General features: G+C 39.2%; 1 protein-coding gene across 1 annotated transcript in view; it reads left to right on the top strand.

Annotated features, from left to right (window-relative positions):
• glud1a (glutamate dehydrogenase 1a) overlaps positions 1 to 14,862 on the top strand; it is a 112,428-nt gene that overhangs the window by 50,886 nt on the left and 46,680 nt on the right. Inside the window, exons 2-3 of the mRNA XM_059946324.1 lie at positions 13,518 to 13,598; positions 14,231 to 14,286. Coding sequence (XP_059802307.1) covers positions 13,518 to 13,598; positions 14,231 to 14,286 — 137 coding nt within the window. The remainder of the gene's footprint in view (positions 1 to 13,517; positions 13,599 to 14,230; positions 14,287 to 14,862) is intronic.

The following is a 14,862-nucleotide window of genomic DNA, read 5'->3' as shown; positions in this document are numbered from 1 at the left end:
GTTGTAAAGTGCATAAGCAGTTACCATTTATTAATATGAGGAAAATTTATGAGTGTTCCCAGACCCCAAAAAACCTACAAAATCATGCCAAATAAAACATAAAACCTAAAATATGTAATAAATTACATACAGTAAAAGCAGGAATGATATGATAAATACACAGCCTATATAAAGTAGAAATACTTCTCTGCAATCATTACAGCACTGTCTAGCGTAGCGAAAATCTCACTATGTGGCGCTACTAGTGTAGCGGAAGCAGTCTCTCCAGTAACCTTTAAGCTATGGTGCTGCCAAATCATACCAAATAACACAAAAATACACAGCCTATATAAAGTAGAAATAATGTATGTACAGTGTAGTTTCACTTACTGGAATTGGGAAGACAGTGAACAAACTGATGATGGTGTGTTAGGCTGAGTCGTTGGAGCTTGGGGTGGTGGGAGGTACAGGAGACCGGGGTGTTATCTCATCGTCGTCTGTTTCCATCAGGGCAGGCAGGTCACTAATGTCTTCTATGTCTTCCTGCCTCGATGTCGAAGGTCGAGGTTTGTTGTCTGATGTGGAAGGCTTGATAAATTACAGTATACTTAACTGCTTAGCCTCGTGCATTTTTCTTTCATACAGTTCTTTGTAAGCACTCAAATCATCCTGCAAATATGCCCTAAACCTACGTACCCTTTCAAAATTAAAGTCATACTTCTCTGCAATCATTGTCAATAGCAGCGAAAATCTCACACAGTTACTTCATGTTCAGTTCCTGGACGACTTTACTTTCGGGCCGTTTGCTACTGCGTACAGTTTCAATTGTTATCCTTTGCTCTTGCAATTGCATCAGTTCTTCATCTGTCAGTTTCTTCTATCGAAATAAATGTCTTTGCTCAATAATTTTTTCCAATAAATTGCAGTGTCATCACAGTTAAACACTTGCTTATACGAATAACCACCTTCTGTAATTATTTTCTTCAGTTCTGCTGGGAACTTTTCAGCAGCTTCAGTATCAGCCCAAGCACTCTCTCCAGTAAACGTTAAACTATGAAGCTTCCCTCTCCTCAGAAACCGATCAAACCATCCATGACTACCTTTAAATTCACTTTTCGCGGTCGGTTCCGGTGACGTCATCGTTGAGAATGGCAACTTAAGTCACTAGCTCCTCCGGAAAAATGCATATTAAGCCCCGTTAACCCATCAAATATAGTATTTTTCGAAAGTATTTGAACTGATAAAAAGGGGCAAGAATGGGGAAAAAGAATGGAAATTAAAAAAGTGACACTGCGGAGCCTGCTGCCGAGAGGAGCGGCTCTCCTACCTGACCGCATGCTAGCCAGTTGGACGCTGGATTTCGTTCAGGCAAAGTGGCAAATATGATCAAAATTTTGAAAGCGGTAAGGGAGTTTCAGAAAGATATAAAACAGCAGCTACATGATATTAAGTCAGAGCTCGCCAACGTCAATCAAAAAATAGCGGTGGCAGAGACTTGAATTGAGAAGGTGGAAGATCGTGTTCAAAACGTGGAACGGATACTAAGTAAGACGATAAAAATATTAAATCAACAAGAAGGTAAACTGCTTGACCTGGAGGGAAGATCACGGCGGAAAAATATAAGAATATACAATGTTTCCGAAGGAGCGGAGGGCTTGACTATGACGGAGTTTGTCGGAAAGTTGCTGCGGAACGCGCTGAAGCTTCCCTTGACTATGGAGCTGGAAATGGAGAGCGCATCACGCGATCGTCTTGAAGCCTACCCGAGATAGAGCAGATAAACCATGCTGAATAATAATTAAATTCCTGCGATACAGTACCAAGGCAGAGATTCTACGAAAGGCCTGGGGTAAGAAGAGGGTGTTTTTAGATGATAAATTAATATATTTCGACCAAGATTACCCCCCCCCCACCCCGCGGTCCTGCAGAAACATAAAGAATACAAAAACAAGAAAGGATTAGATTTCAAACTCCGTACCCTGCTAAACTTCGAATGTTTTATCAAGATGGGATCCAACTGTATCAGACAGTGCAAGTGGCGACTACAGACATGAAGGCCAGAGGGTTGCCTGTCAGTGTGATCAAACTGAGGGAAAGCCTGGCAGAGAAATTATCCCACTCCACTTGGGAAATAGTGCGGGAATCGAGAAGGCAGGAGACGGGAGGAGGCCGAGAGAAGTATATCAGGAAGAGACTGGGAGTTTTCCAAAGACAGCCCTCATCCCCTCCCGAAGAGCCATAAGGTTTGGCTAACTTTAAAAATATTGAGAAGCAAAACTACAAAGTGATATACCTATCCCGAGAAATGCTTATTACAATGTGGATTTTATATTACTTGTTATTCTTTATTCGCTCATTTACTCCTTTTTCCCCACCAAAATGAGAGTGAGTGAGTGTGTGTGTGTATATAGGTGTATACACAGGGAAGTCTTTTCTGTGTAATGGATTTGTTCACTGACTTTCATGAATACTGCAATGGCGGCCTCAACTCACAAATAGGAGGGGTTATCCCTCACAGCTAGACATTTCCTCTAGCTCAACCCAGGGTTATCTACCAGAGACCTCAGCCTTGGGAATCACACGTTCGTTGCCATTTTTGTTATTATTTGCGTTCCTTGGTTCTTATTTGTTCAGGGAGTAGATCAATTAAGTTTTATTCTGCTAATTTCAATGATACATTGACAGATAAATACAGATGGCTAAGGACAAAGTAAAATTCATTTCTTTTAATGTCAATGTGCTATTAAATCCAAACAAACGTAATAGAATTTTATCCAAAATGAAAAAAGAACAAGCCCATGTAGTATATTTACAAGAAACTCATTTAAGTGATAATGAGCATAGAAAACTAAAGAGAATAGACTTCACTAATTTGTTTTTCTCCTCATATAAATCAGGACATAAGGGAGGAGTTGCTATTCTTATCTCAAGTAAGCTAAATTTTGAAAAAGTATTCGAAATGGGAGATAAAGAGGGCAGATATATTCTAGTAAGAGGGAATATAGATGGCAGTTCAGTTACTCTATTGAATATATATGCACCCCTGGGAAGTGATATTGGTTTCTTTCAGAAAATTACTGATATTATGGTAAAGGAAACAGAAGGTCTCCTGATATGTGGGGGAGACTTAAATTTACAATTACAACCAAACTTAGACTCTTTCAATAAAAAACCTATGAAACAAAATACTTGCATAAAAAAGTTAATACACTTTTTGAGGATGTTGGTTTAATTGATATATGGAGGGACCTTTTCCCTGACAGAACGGATTACACTCATTATTCTGCTCCCTATTCGGTATATACAAGAATAGACTATTTCATAACATTTGGAAAAGACAGAGACAAAATAAACACCTGTGGAATTGGGACAATAGTTGTAAGTGATCATGCACCTGTTAATTTTGACCTACAACCAAAGAATACTATTTGGAAATTAAATTCAAGTCTACTCAATGATCCATACTTTAAAGAACAAATTAAAAAAGAAAATTGGTCTCTACTTAGAATTTAATGATGTTAGAGAGTTTTCACCCCCCGTTTTATGGGATACCCTGAAGGCTATCTTAAGAGGGAAAATTATAGCGATAACTTCATATAAGAAAAAATAAGGAATTACAAAATAGGCTGAAATAACTAGAGAAAAAAAACACAAATCGAATTTGGCAGAGGATACATTAGGGGAAATTTTAAAAAATTAGGAATGAAATTAATAGTTTGGCTATGCAAGAAATCAGGAAAAATTTAATGTTCTGAAACAGAGACATTATGAAAGTGGATCAAAGTCTATGAAAATACTGGCGTGGAAACTGAAAAAAAAATAGCAGAAAATACAATTCATAGAATTAGGGACCCAAGAACGAAAATGTTAAAAAAAAAAGATAAGCTAAGTGAAATTCAAGAAGCTTTTGAAGTGTTTTACAAAACTCTGTATTCCAAAGTTCGAGGGGGAAGCATAACCCAACTTGACACCTTCTTGAATTCTCTAGAGTTACCCACTTAAAGCGAAGAACAAAATAGAACGATTACTGCTGACATTACTGAAGTTGAATTAAAAGCTGCAATTATTAGGCTTAAATTAAGCAATTCACCAGGATGGGTATACTGCAGAGTGGTACAAAGAATTTTAAAATGAGTTAATTCCTGTTTTACTCCCCACACTGAACTGGGCTCTAAAAAAGGCACAAATGCCACCCAGTTGGAAGGATGTGATAATCTCAGCTATACTGAAAGAAGGCAAGGATAAAATGGAATGCGGGTCATTTAGACCAATATCCATTCTCAATGTAGATTATAGATTATTTACCTCCATCATGGCCAAATGATTAGAGGAGTTTCTACCCATACTGATAAGTAACGATCAGACAGGTTTTATATGACAACACCAAACACAAGACAATATACGAAGGACTCTTCACATTATGGATCATATACAAAAAAAATAAAATCGAAGCAATAGTGATAAGCGTGGACGCTGAAAGGGCATTTGATTTGGTTAATTGGAATTCTCTTTAAAGAGTTTTACATAGATTTGGTTTCCAAGACACAATTATTAAAATTATACAGACACTATATGACAACCCTACTGCTGGGATTAAAATCAATGGATATTTATCAAATAGTCATACCCTAGAAAGGGGCAAGAGACAGGGTTGTGCATGGTCACCGCTACACTTTGCATTATATCTGGAACCATTAGCTCAATACACCAGACAAAATGAAGATATCAGGGGAGTTACTATTAAAGGGACAGAGCATAAATTGGCTTAAATGCAGATGACATTTTGATCTATCTAGGGCAACCAACATACTCTTTACCTAAATTGATGCAATCCTTTGAACAATATGGTCAATTATCAGGATACAAGATCAACATAGATAAAACCCAATTACTTTCATATAACTATAGCCCACCAAAAGAAATTGAAAGTAGATATCCCTGGGCATGGCACACAGTCTTTCAAATATTTGGGCATCATTATGCCAAAAGATTTGGCAAAATTATCAGAATGTAATTATCAGCCTTTATATAAAAAAATAAGGAAGATATGGCAAGATGGAACCTGATTACTTTTTTCAGTCTCAGTTCAAGGATTGAATCTATTAAAATGAATATACTGCCCAGACTGTTATATCTCTTTCAGACCCTACCAATAGAGATTAATCAAAATCAATTCAATGAATGGAACAAGGTGTTATCAAGGTATATTTGGCAATTTTAAAGGCCTAGAGTTTGTCTCAAAACTTAGCAATTAGCAAAGGAAAAGGGGGGATGGGGCTTGCCTTCTCTCAGAGTTTATTATTTTGCAGCACAGTTGAGAGCTGTGATATGTTGGTACAACCCATCATATGATGCTCAATTGAAAAACATTGAGAAGCGGGTACTTCCCATCCCCATACAAGCAATTTTGGCTGATAACAACCTACAAAGGTACATAAATACTATTGATAACCCATGGGTGAAATTGACTCTTAAAATATGGAAAACTACTATAAAAGAATATAATCTAGAGGGAGATATTGCAATACTTAAATGGTGTGCATATGACTTGGATTTTACACCAAATAAATTGGATGCTAGATTTAAGGACAGGACAGCTAAAAGAATGACAGTTCTTTACAACATAATGAAAGAAGGAACACTATTCAGTTTTGAAATGCTTAACGAGAAACACTTTTTAGAAAAACAAGATTTTTATTGGTATTTACAAATGCAACAATATGTTAATAAGATGCTTAAAATGTAACCAAGGCAAATACATGCTTGATAGAGCTATTTTGAAAAGCATATAGACAATAGACAGTAGGTGCAGGAGTAGGACATTTGGCCTGTCTAGCCAGCACTGCCATTCACTGTGATCATGGCTGATCATACACAATCAGTGTGGAACATTCCATTTGTGATGTCATGTCAGTGATAAACAAAAATTCGGATTTTGGACGATTTTGGACGTTTTTTGGATGAGGTAATCAACCTGTACTTTTTTCTGAGTGTAAAATAATACAAACCCACTTCCATCTTGTTTTTCAACAATTTTGTAATGTTTTGCGAGAAGCTCAATTTGTTATAAGTGCTATAAAAAACAAAGATTCACTTTCTAATTCCAGTGCTTTAATATTCAAATCAATGGAAAAAATATTACGTAGCCAAGTTCTCCAATAGACAACAGACAGTAGGTGCAGGAGTAGGTCATTCAGCCCTTCTAGCCAGCACCGCCATTCTCTGAGATCATGGCTGATCATACACAATCAGTACCCCGTTCCTGCCCTCTCCCCATATCCCTTGACCCCGCTATCTATAAGAGCTCTATCTAACTCTCTCTTGAATGTATCCAGAGACTTGGCCTCCACTGCCTTCTGGGGCAGAGCATTCCACATATCCACCACTCTCTGGGTGAAAAAGTTTTTCTGCATCTCTGTTCTAAATGGCCTACCCCTTATTCTTAAACTGTGGCCTCTAGTTCTGGACTCGCCCATCAGCGAGAACATGCTTCCTGCCTCCAGCGTGTCCAATCCCTTAATAATCTTCTATGTTTCAATCAGATCCCCTCTCATCCTTCTAAATTCCAGTGTATACAAGCCCAGTCGCTCCAATCTTTAAACATATGACAGTCCCGCCATTCCGGGAATTAACCTTGTGAACCTATGCTGCACTCCCTCAATAGCAAGAATGTCCTTCCTCAAATTTGGAGACCAAAACTGCACACAATACTCCAGGTGGTGTCTCACCAGGGCTCTGTACAGCTGTAGAAGGACCTCTTTACTCCTATACTCAATTCCTCTTGTTATAAAGGTCAACATGCCATTAGCTTTCTTCACTGCCTGCTATACCTGCATGCTAGCTTTCATTGACTGACGTACAAGAATACCTAGATCTCGTTGTACTTCCCCTTTTCCTAACTTGACTCCACTTAGATAGTAATCTGCCTTCCTGTTCTTGCCACCGAAGTGAATAACCTCACATTTATCCACATTAAACTGCATCTGCCATACATTTGCTCACTCACCCAACCTGTCCAAGTCACCCTGCATTCTCATAACATCCTCCTGGCATTTCACACAGCCACCCAGCTTTGTTTCATCGGCAAATTTGCTAATGTTACTTTTAATCCCTTCATCTAAATCATTAATGTATATTGTAAACAGCTGCGGTCCCAGCACCGAACCTTGCAGTACCCCACAGGTCACAGCCTGCCATTCCAAAAGGGACCCATTAATCGCTACTCTTTGTTTCCTGTCAGCCAGCCAATTTTAAATCCATGTCAGTACTCTGCCCCCAATACCATGTGCCCTAATTTTGCCCACTAATCTCCTATGTGGGACTTTATCAAAAGCTTTCTGCAATTCCAGGTACACTACATCCACTGGCTCTCCCTTGTCCATTTTCATAATTACATCCTCAAAAAACTCCAGAAGATTAGTTAAGCATGATTTTCCCTTCATAAATCCATGCTGACTCAGACTGATCCTTCTACTGCTATCCAAATATGTCATGATTTCATCTTTTATGATTGACTCCAGCATCTTACCCACCACTGACATCAGGCTAACCGGTCTATATAATTTCCTGTTTTCACTCTCCCTCCTTTCTTGAAAAGTGGGACAACATTAGCCACCCTCCAATCAGCAGGAACTGTTCCTGAATCTATAGAACATTGCAAAATGATTACCAATGCATCCACGATTTCTAGAGCCACCTCTTTAAGTACCCTGGGATGCAGACCATCAGGTCCCGGGGACTTAACAACCTTCAGACTCAACAGTCTATCCAACACCGTTTCTTGCCTAATGTAAATTTCCTTCAGTTCATCCTTTACCCTAGTTCCTTTGGCCACTGTTACATATGGGAGATTGTTTGTGTCTTCCCTAGTGAAGAGAGATCCAAAGTACCTGTTCAACTCGTCTGCCATTTCCTTGTTCCCCATAAGTTCACCCGTTTCTGTCTTCAATGGCCCAATTTTGGTCTTAACTATTTTTTTGCTATTCACATACCTAAAGAAGCTTTTACTATCCTCCTTTATATTCTTGGCTAGTTTACCTTTGTACCTCATTTTTTCTTGGCGTATTGCCTTTTTTGTTATCTTCTATTGCTCTTTAAAAGCTTCCCAGTCCTCTGGTTTCCTGCTCATCTTTGCTATGTTATACTTCTCTTTTATTTTTATACTGCCCTTTACTTCCCACGTCAGCCACGGCCGCCCCTTACTCCCCTTAGGATCTTTCTTCCTCTTTGGAATGAACCAATCCTGCACCTTCTGCATTATTCCTAGAAATACCTGCCATTGTTGTTCCACTGCCTTCCCTACTAGGGTATTGTTCCATTGAACTTTGGCTAGCTCCTCCCTCATAACTCCATAGTTCCCTTTGTTCAACTGTAATACTGACACATCTGATTTTCCCTTCTCCTTCTCAAATTGTCGGTTAAAACATATATTATGGTCACTACCTCCTAATGGTTCCTTTACCTCGAGGTCCCTGATCAAATCCGGTTCATTGCACAACACTAAAGCTAGAATTGCCTTCTCCCTGGTAGGCTCCAGAACAAGCTGTTCTAAGAATCCATCTCGGAGGCACTCCACAAACTCCCTTTCTTGGGGTCCAGTACCATTCTGATTTTCCCAGTCTGCCTGCATATTGAAATCCCCCATGACAACTGTATCATTACCTTTGCGACATTCCAATTTTAACTCTTCATTCAACTTACACCATACATCCAGACTGCTGTTTGGGGGCCTGTAGATAACTCCCATTAGGGTCTTTCTACCCTTAGAATTTCTCAGTTCTATCCATACTGACTCTTCATTCCTCACCAACAGAGCCACCCCACCCCCTCTGCCAGTTAGTCTGTCCTTTCGATGAGATGTATAACTTTGAATATTCATTTCCCAGGCCCTGTCCACTTGAAGCCATATCTCTGTTATTCCCACAACATCGTACTTGCCAATTTCCAAATGAGCCTCAAGCTCATCTACTTTATTCCTTATACGTCGTGCATTCATATATAATACTTTTAATTCGTTACTCCCCTCTCCTTTCATATCAATTCCTATTTCACTTGGCCATACTGTATGATCTCTTCTTGAGCTTTCTACTCCATTCATCCTGTTGTCCTTTTTAACTTTTCTTATTTTCACTTTCCCTTTAACTCCATCCTTATATTTCCAGTTCATCCCCTCCCCCCCCCCCCCCCCCCCCACTACTTAGTTTAAACACATCTGTGTTGCAGTGGCAAACCTGTCTGCCAGAATGCTGGTCCCCCGCCTATTAAGGTGCAACCCATCCCTTTTGTACAATTCATCCCTACCCCAAAACAGATCCTGGTGGTCCAAGAATGTAAATCCTTGCTTCCTGTACCAGTTCCTCAGCCACACACTCAGATCCATTATCTCCCTGTTCCTGCCCTCTCCAGCACAAGGAACTGGAAGCAAACCAGAGATAACCACCTTGGATAATGGTAATTCAGATAATGGTAGTAGAATCATTTCAAGCATGTATAAGGGGGTTGTCAAATCTTAAAACACATTCGACTTCATACATTAAAACAAAATGGGAGAAGGAAGGAAGGATAATTATATCTGAGGAAGAATGAACATTAATATGGAGGTACCAATCAAAGTGCTTCGGTTCACAGAAATGGAGGGAGTTTGGATGGAAAAACTTGATAAGATATTTTATTACACCCTCTCAGAAATCCCATTATGATAGTAACCTCCCTGTTTGCTGAAGAATTTGTGGAAATCAAAATGCATATCATTATCATATTTTTTGGGACTGCCCTGTTATCAAAGATTATTGGAGGGGGATACACAATGCCCTACAAGACATCTGTAAATGTGAAATACCCTTAGAGAGTAAGACCATATATTTTGGAGATATACCTCAAGAATGGTTGAGAAGAGGTAAATATTTAATGAATATACCGTTGGTGGCTGGTAAAAAGACTCTTAATAGGAAATGGTTATCACAGGAGAGCCCAACTTTAAATACATGGATGGAAATTACAATGGACATTTACAAAATGGAGGAGATAACAGCATCTGTTAGTCATAAGCTGGAACAATTTGATTCATACTGGGAAAAATGGTTTAACTACATAATGCCTCAGAGGCCTGATTTTATTCTCACAAATCAATGAATATGTTGTAAAAAAAAAATCACTCCCTACTTGTACATAATTTTTTCCTTTTGCTTGTTTTTTCTCTCCACTCTTTTCTGTAAGTGTATACTTCAGATAAATACTATGTGGAGATTTGTGACATATATGATATATATGTACGATGTCTGAAATACATCTTATGGAAATGTTTGATGATGAACTTCAATAAAAAAAATTACAAAAAAAATTCCACTTTCGCAACACTTCCATCACCATCGTCCAGTGCTTTCTGTTTCAGCTTATAAAGACTGACTGATTTCTCCTTAAGTATAAGTTAACTTAATGGAACACCATGCTTTGTACACCCATCAATTCACTCAAGCAATAGACTTTCCATTTTATCCATTATTGGATGCCGACTAAGAGAGACCACTTTGCTACGAGCAGTGCTAACAGTAACATAGGCAGTTTTCAAGATTCTTTCTATCTGCGTATAAGTAGTGCAAATGGTGGACGCAGGCAAGTCAATGACAATGTCCTTACTTTGTTCACCATGATCAAAACACTTAATTATGTCTAGTTTTACGCTAAGTGTAGCACCCTTACAAGCTCTGTTAGGCTTTTCCGATACCTTAGCAAGATTAGTTCTAACGGATGCACAAAATAAATTGACATAAAGCACAGATGCTTACAGGAATGTGTTTAAGAAATGGCGGCTAGATTGCAGTTCCGGGGGGTGGTGGGGGAGCTTGGCTGCTCGGGGTGCACACTGCCTTTTCTCGTAACAGTGAAAACACCTTCTGTTAGCGAAAGCAGGTAACTAATGTAGGTCTTTCGTAACAGCGAGGTGCTGTAAAGCGAATGTTCGAAAAATGGGGGCCACCTGTAAAGGTTCTTTAACCTTGTACAGGTGCTGCCAAGTCTGTAGATTTTTTTCCAGAGTTTTCTGTTTTTATTTCTAAAATATATTTTAGCTGCTTCAGTGACCCTCATAGAATACAAAAGTAAGCTAGCCAGTAATATTAAAGAGGATTCCAAAAGTTTCCTCAGATACATAGTGTAAAAGAGGGGCAAGAGTGGATATTGAACCACTGGAAAACTCTGCTGGAGAGGTAGCAATGGGGGACAATAAAATGGTGGATGAACTAAAGTATTTTACATTAGTCTTCACTGTGGAAGAGACTGGCAATATGGTGGAAGTTCCAGGTGTCAGAGGTCATAAAGTGTGTGAAGTTAGCATAATTAGAGAGAAGGCTGTTAGGAAACTGGAAGGTCTGAAGGTAGATTAGTTATCTGGACTACATGGTGTACACCCCAGGGTTCTGAAAGAGGTAGCTGAAGAGATTGTGGCAGCATTAGTAATGATCTTTCAAGAATAACTAGATTCGGGTATGGTTCCTGAAGACTGGAAAATTGCAAACGTCACTTTGCTCTTCAAGAAGAGAGAGAGAGAGGCAGAAGAAAGGATACTATAGGCTAGTTAGTCTGACCCCAGTGGTTGGGAAGATGTTGGAGTCGATTATTAAGGATGAGGTCTCGGGGTACCTGGAGACACCTGATAAAGTAGGCCATTGTCAGCATGGTTTCCCTGAGAGAAAATCTTGCCTGACAAATCTGGAATTCTTTGAAGAAATAACAAGCAGGATAGACAATAGAGAATCAGTTGATGTTGTGTACTTAGATTTTGAGAAGGCCTTTGACAAGGTGTCACACATGAGGCTGCTTAATAAGCTATGAGCCTGTGTTATTACATAAAAAAATTCTAGCATGGATTAAACAGTGGCTGATTGGCAGGAGGCAAAGAGTAGGAATAAAGGAAGCCTTTTCTGGCTGGCTGCCAGTGACTAGTGGTGTTTCACCAGGGGTCTGTGTTGGAACTGATTCTTTATACTTTATATGTCAATGATTTGGATGATGGAATTGATAACTTGGTTGCAAAGTTTGCAGACAATACAAATATAGATGAAGAGGCAGGTAGTTTTGAGGCTGTAGAGTGGCTACAGAAGGAATTAGATTATGAGAATGGACAAACAAGTAGCAGATGGAATGTAGAGTTGCTAAGTGTATGGTTATGCACTTTGGTAGAAGAAATGAAAAGGTGACATTTTTCTAAATGGAGACTAAGTACAAAAAACTGAGGTGCAAGGGAACTTAAGAATCATTTTGCAGGATTCCCTAAAGATTCATTTGTAGGTTGAGTCCATGGTGAGGAGGACAAATGTAATGTTGGCATTCATTTGATGAGGACTAGAATATAAAAGCAAGGATGTAATGTTGAGGCCTCACTTGGAGTACTGTGAGCAGTTTTGGGTCCCTAACCTTAGAAAGGATGTGCTGAACTGGAGAATGTTCAAAGAGGCTCACGAAAATAATTGTCATATGAAGAACATTTGATGGTTCAAGGTCTGTATTTGCTGGAACTCATAAGTTTGAGGGGTGACCTCATTGAAACCTATTAATGGTGAAAGGCCCTGATAGAGAAGGTGTGGCGTCTCAGAGCAGAGGACACCGCCTCAGACTGAAAAGAAAAACAAATGTCGTTTTTTCATACCAGAGCACTGTTAACAGAAATTCCAATGAATAGGTTTCACTTAACGCCTGTTGGATTTCCCTCAAGGTCCTCTAAGACCAAATGGCATAGACTCAATAAAGGGACGTCCATTTAGAACAGAGGTGAGGAGGAACTTCTTTAGCCAGAGAGTGGTGAATCGGTGGAATTCTTTGCCACAGACAACTGTGAAGGCCAAGTCCTTATGTATATTTAAAGCAGCGGTTGACAGATTCTTGATTGTTCAGGACATGCAGGGATACAGGGAGAAGGCAGGAAATTGGGTCTGAGAGGAAAAATGGCTCAGCCATGACGAAATGGTAGAGCAGACTCATTGGGCCAAATGGCCTACTTCTGCTGCTATATCTTACAGTCTAACGTGCGGATTTTCTCATTTGGGTTCCTGTTTCTTCCTGCTTGCTAAAGATGTGTTAATTGACTGATGCATTTCGAATGGTAGAGTGGAGAGTAAACAAACATTATTTGTATAAATGGGATTTAATGATTGCCAAAGGGCTGTATAACCGATTCTAATTGAAATATGTTAGTTCAGTGCCAATGGGATTGGGAAGGCCTAGGAAATGAACAGGAGAAAGAGGTTGTCTGGGAAAAAGCCCTTTCAAAGCCAAAACAGCTGCTTTTGTTCTTCAGTAGCCAAGTCACTTTTTATTGCCATTTCAACCATAACTGCTGGTACAGTACACAGTAAAAATGAGACGACGTTTTTCAGGACCATGGTGCTACATAAAACAGTACAAAAGCTGCACTGAACTACGTAAAAACAACACAGAAAAAAAACTACACTAGACTACAGACCTACCCAGGACTGCATAAAGTGCACTTTTACTGTAAAACTACTTTTACTGTAGAAAATTTTAGCTTGTTTTTCTGATTACAGGTATCCGTTACAGTACAGATGTCTGTGTGGATGAAGTGAAAGCTCTGGCCTCTTTGATGACATACAAATGTGCAGTGGTTGGTAAGTGCTGTGACCAGTGCACTGAATCTGTCTTTTGATGTTTGAATGGTTTATCCTCAGTGTTGTGTTAACAAATATATTAACTTCCCAATGGAATGTCTTCTGTTTAGGGAAGTAATCAGTTCTGGAATAATTTTTAAAAGTACATTCTGAGAAATCTTTTGCAAATGCTTAAAATTCCTTTACCAGCTTATCAGTTGGAAAATACAGATTGGAGCTTGTACATTTTCCTCATTCATCATTATCATCATCCAACTAACCACAAGATAAAGTAGTTTAAATTGCAGAGATTCTCCCTGTATACAGCCTGTCCTTTCTCTCTCCCTGTATTCCATTCTCAGGATTCAGTGCAAAGATTGTGTAGTAATCATGTACTCAATTTACATTTTAAATGTTTAAATATTGTTTGCTATATATTTGGATTTTTAGAAGGTGAACCCTACTTAATCACTGACCATAACCTCTGTCTCGTTTTTGAGTTAGTAATTTAGCTTTTCAAAAAGTAATTTGAAGTTGGACAGCGATGGGTAGAAGAGATGGACTGAAATAGTCCTTTTGCCTGATTCTATAGTCAATTTTAAGCCTGAAACTTAACATATTTCTCAATTTTTCCTCTCTTCCCTGTGTTCTAGATGTACCCTTCGGTGGGGCTAAAGCCGGAGTGAAAATTAATCCGAAGATGTACTCAGTAAGTAATGCTGGTTAGCTTTCTTGCTTGTATTTAATTTCTATAATGAAGTACTGCCCTCGACAGTTGAAAATCAGATAATTCATGTTTGAAAACAGTCCAAAATAAAAATATTTTTTTCTGTGCAACACACACAAATGCAGGAGGAACTCAGCAGGCCAGGCAGCATCTAACCAAAAAATAATACAGTTGAGGTTTTGGGCCGAAACCCTTCTGCAGGACTGGAGAAAAATTGCTGAGTAGATTTAAAAGGTGGTGGGAGGGGAGAGAGAAACACAAGGTGATAGGTGAAACCTGAAAGGGGAGGATGAAGTAAAAAGCTGGGAAGTAAATTGGTAAAAGAGACAAAATGCTGTGGGAGAAAGAAAAAGGAGGGGAGGAGGCACACCAGAGGGAGGTGATGGGTGGCCAAGGTGAGGGAGGGAAAAGGGGAAGGGAAATGGTGAATGGGGCTGGTTTTGGGGGGCATTACTGGAAGTTAGAGAAATCAATGTTCATGTCATCAAGTTGGAGGCTGTCCAAACAGAAATATAAGATGTTGTTCCTTCAACCTCGGTGTGGTCTCATCATGTCAGT

This window comes from Hypanus sabinus, chromosome 21 (assembly GCF_030144855.1).
Source record: "Hypanus sabinus isolate sHypSab1 chromosome 21, sHypSab1.hap1, whole genome shotgun sequence".
Lineage (NCBI taxonomy): Eukaryota > Metazoa > Chordata > Chondrichthyes > Myliobatiformes > Dasyatidae > Hypanus > Hypanus sabinus.
The sequence above is the reverse complement of the archived record's forward strand: the minus strand, read 5'-3'. Positions and strand labels throughout refer to the sequence as shown.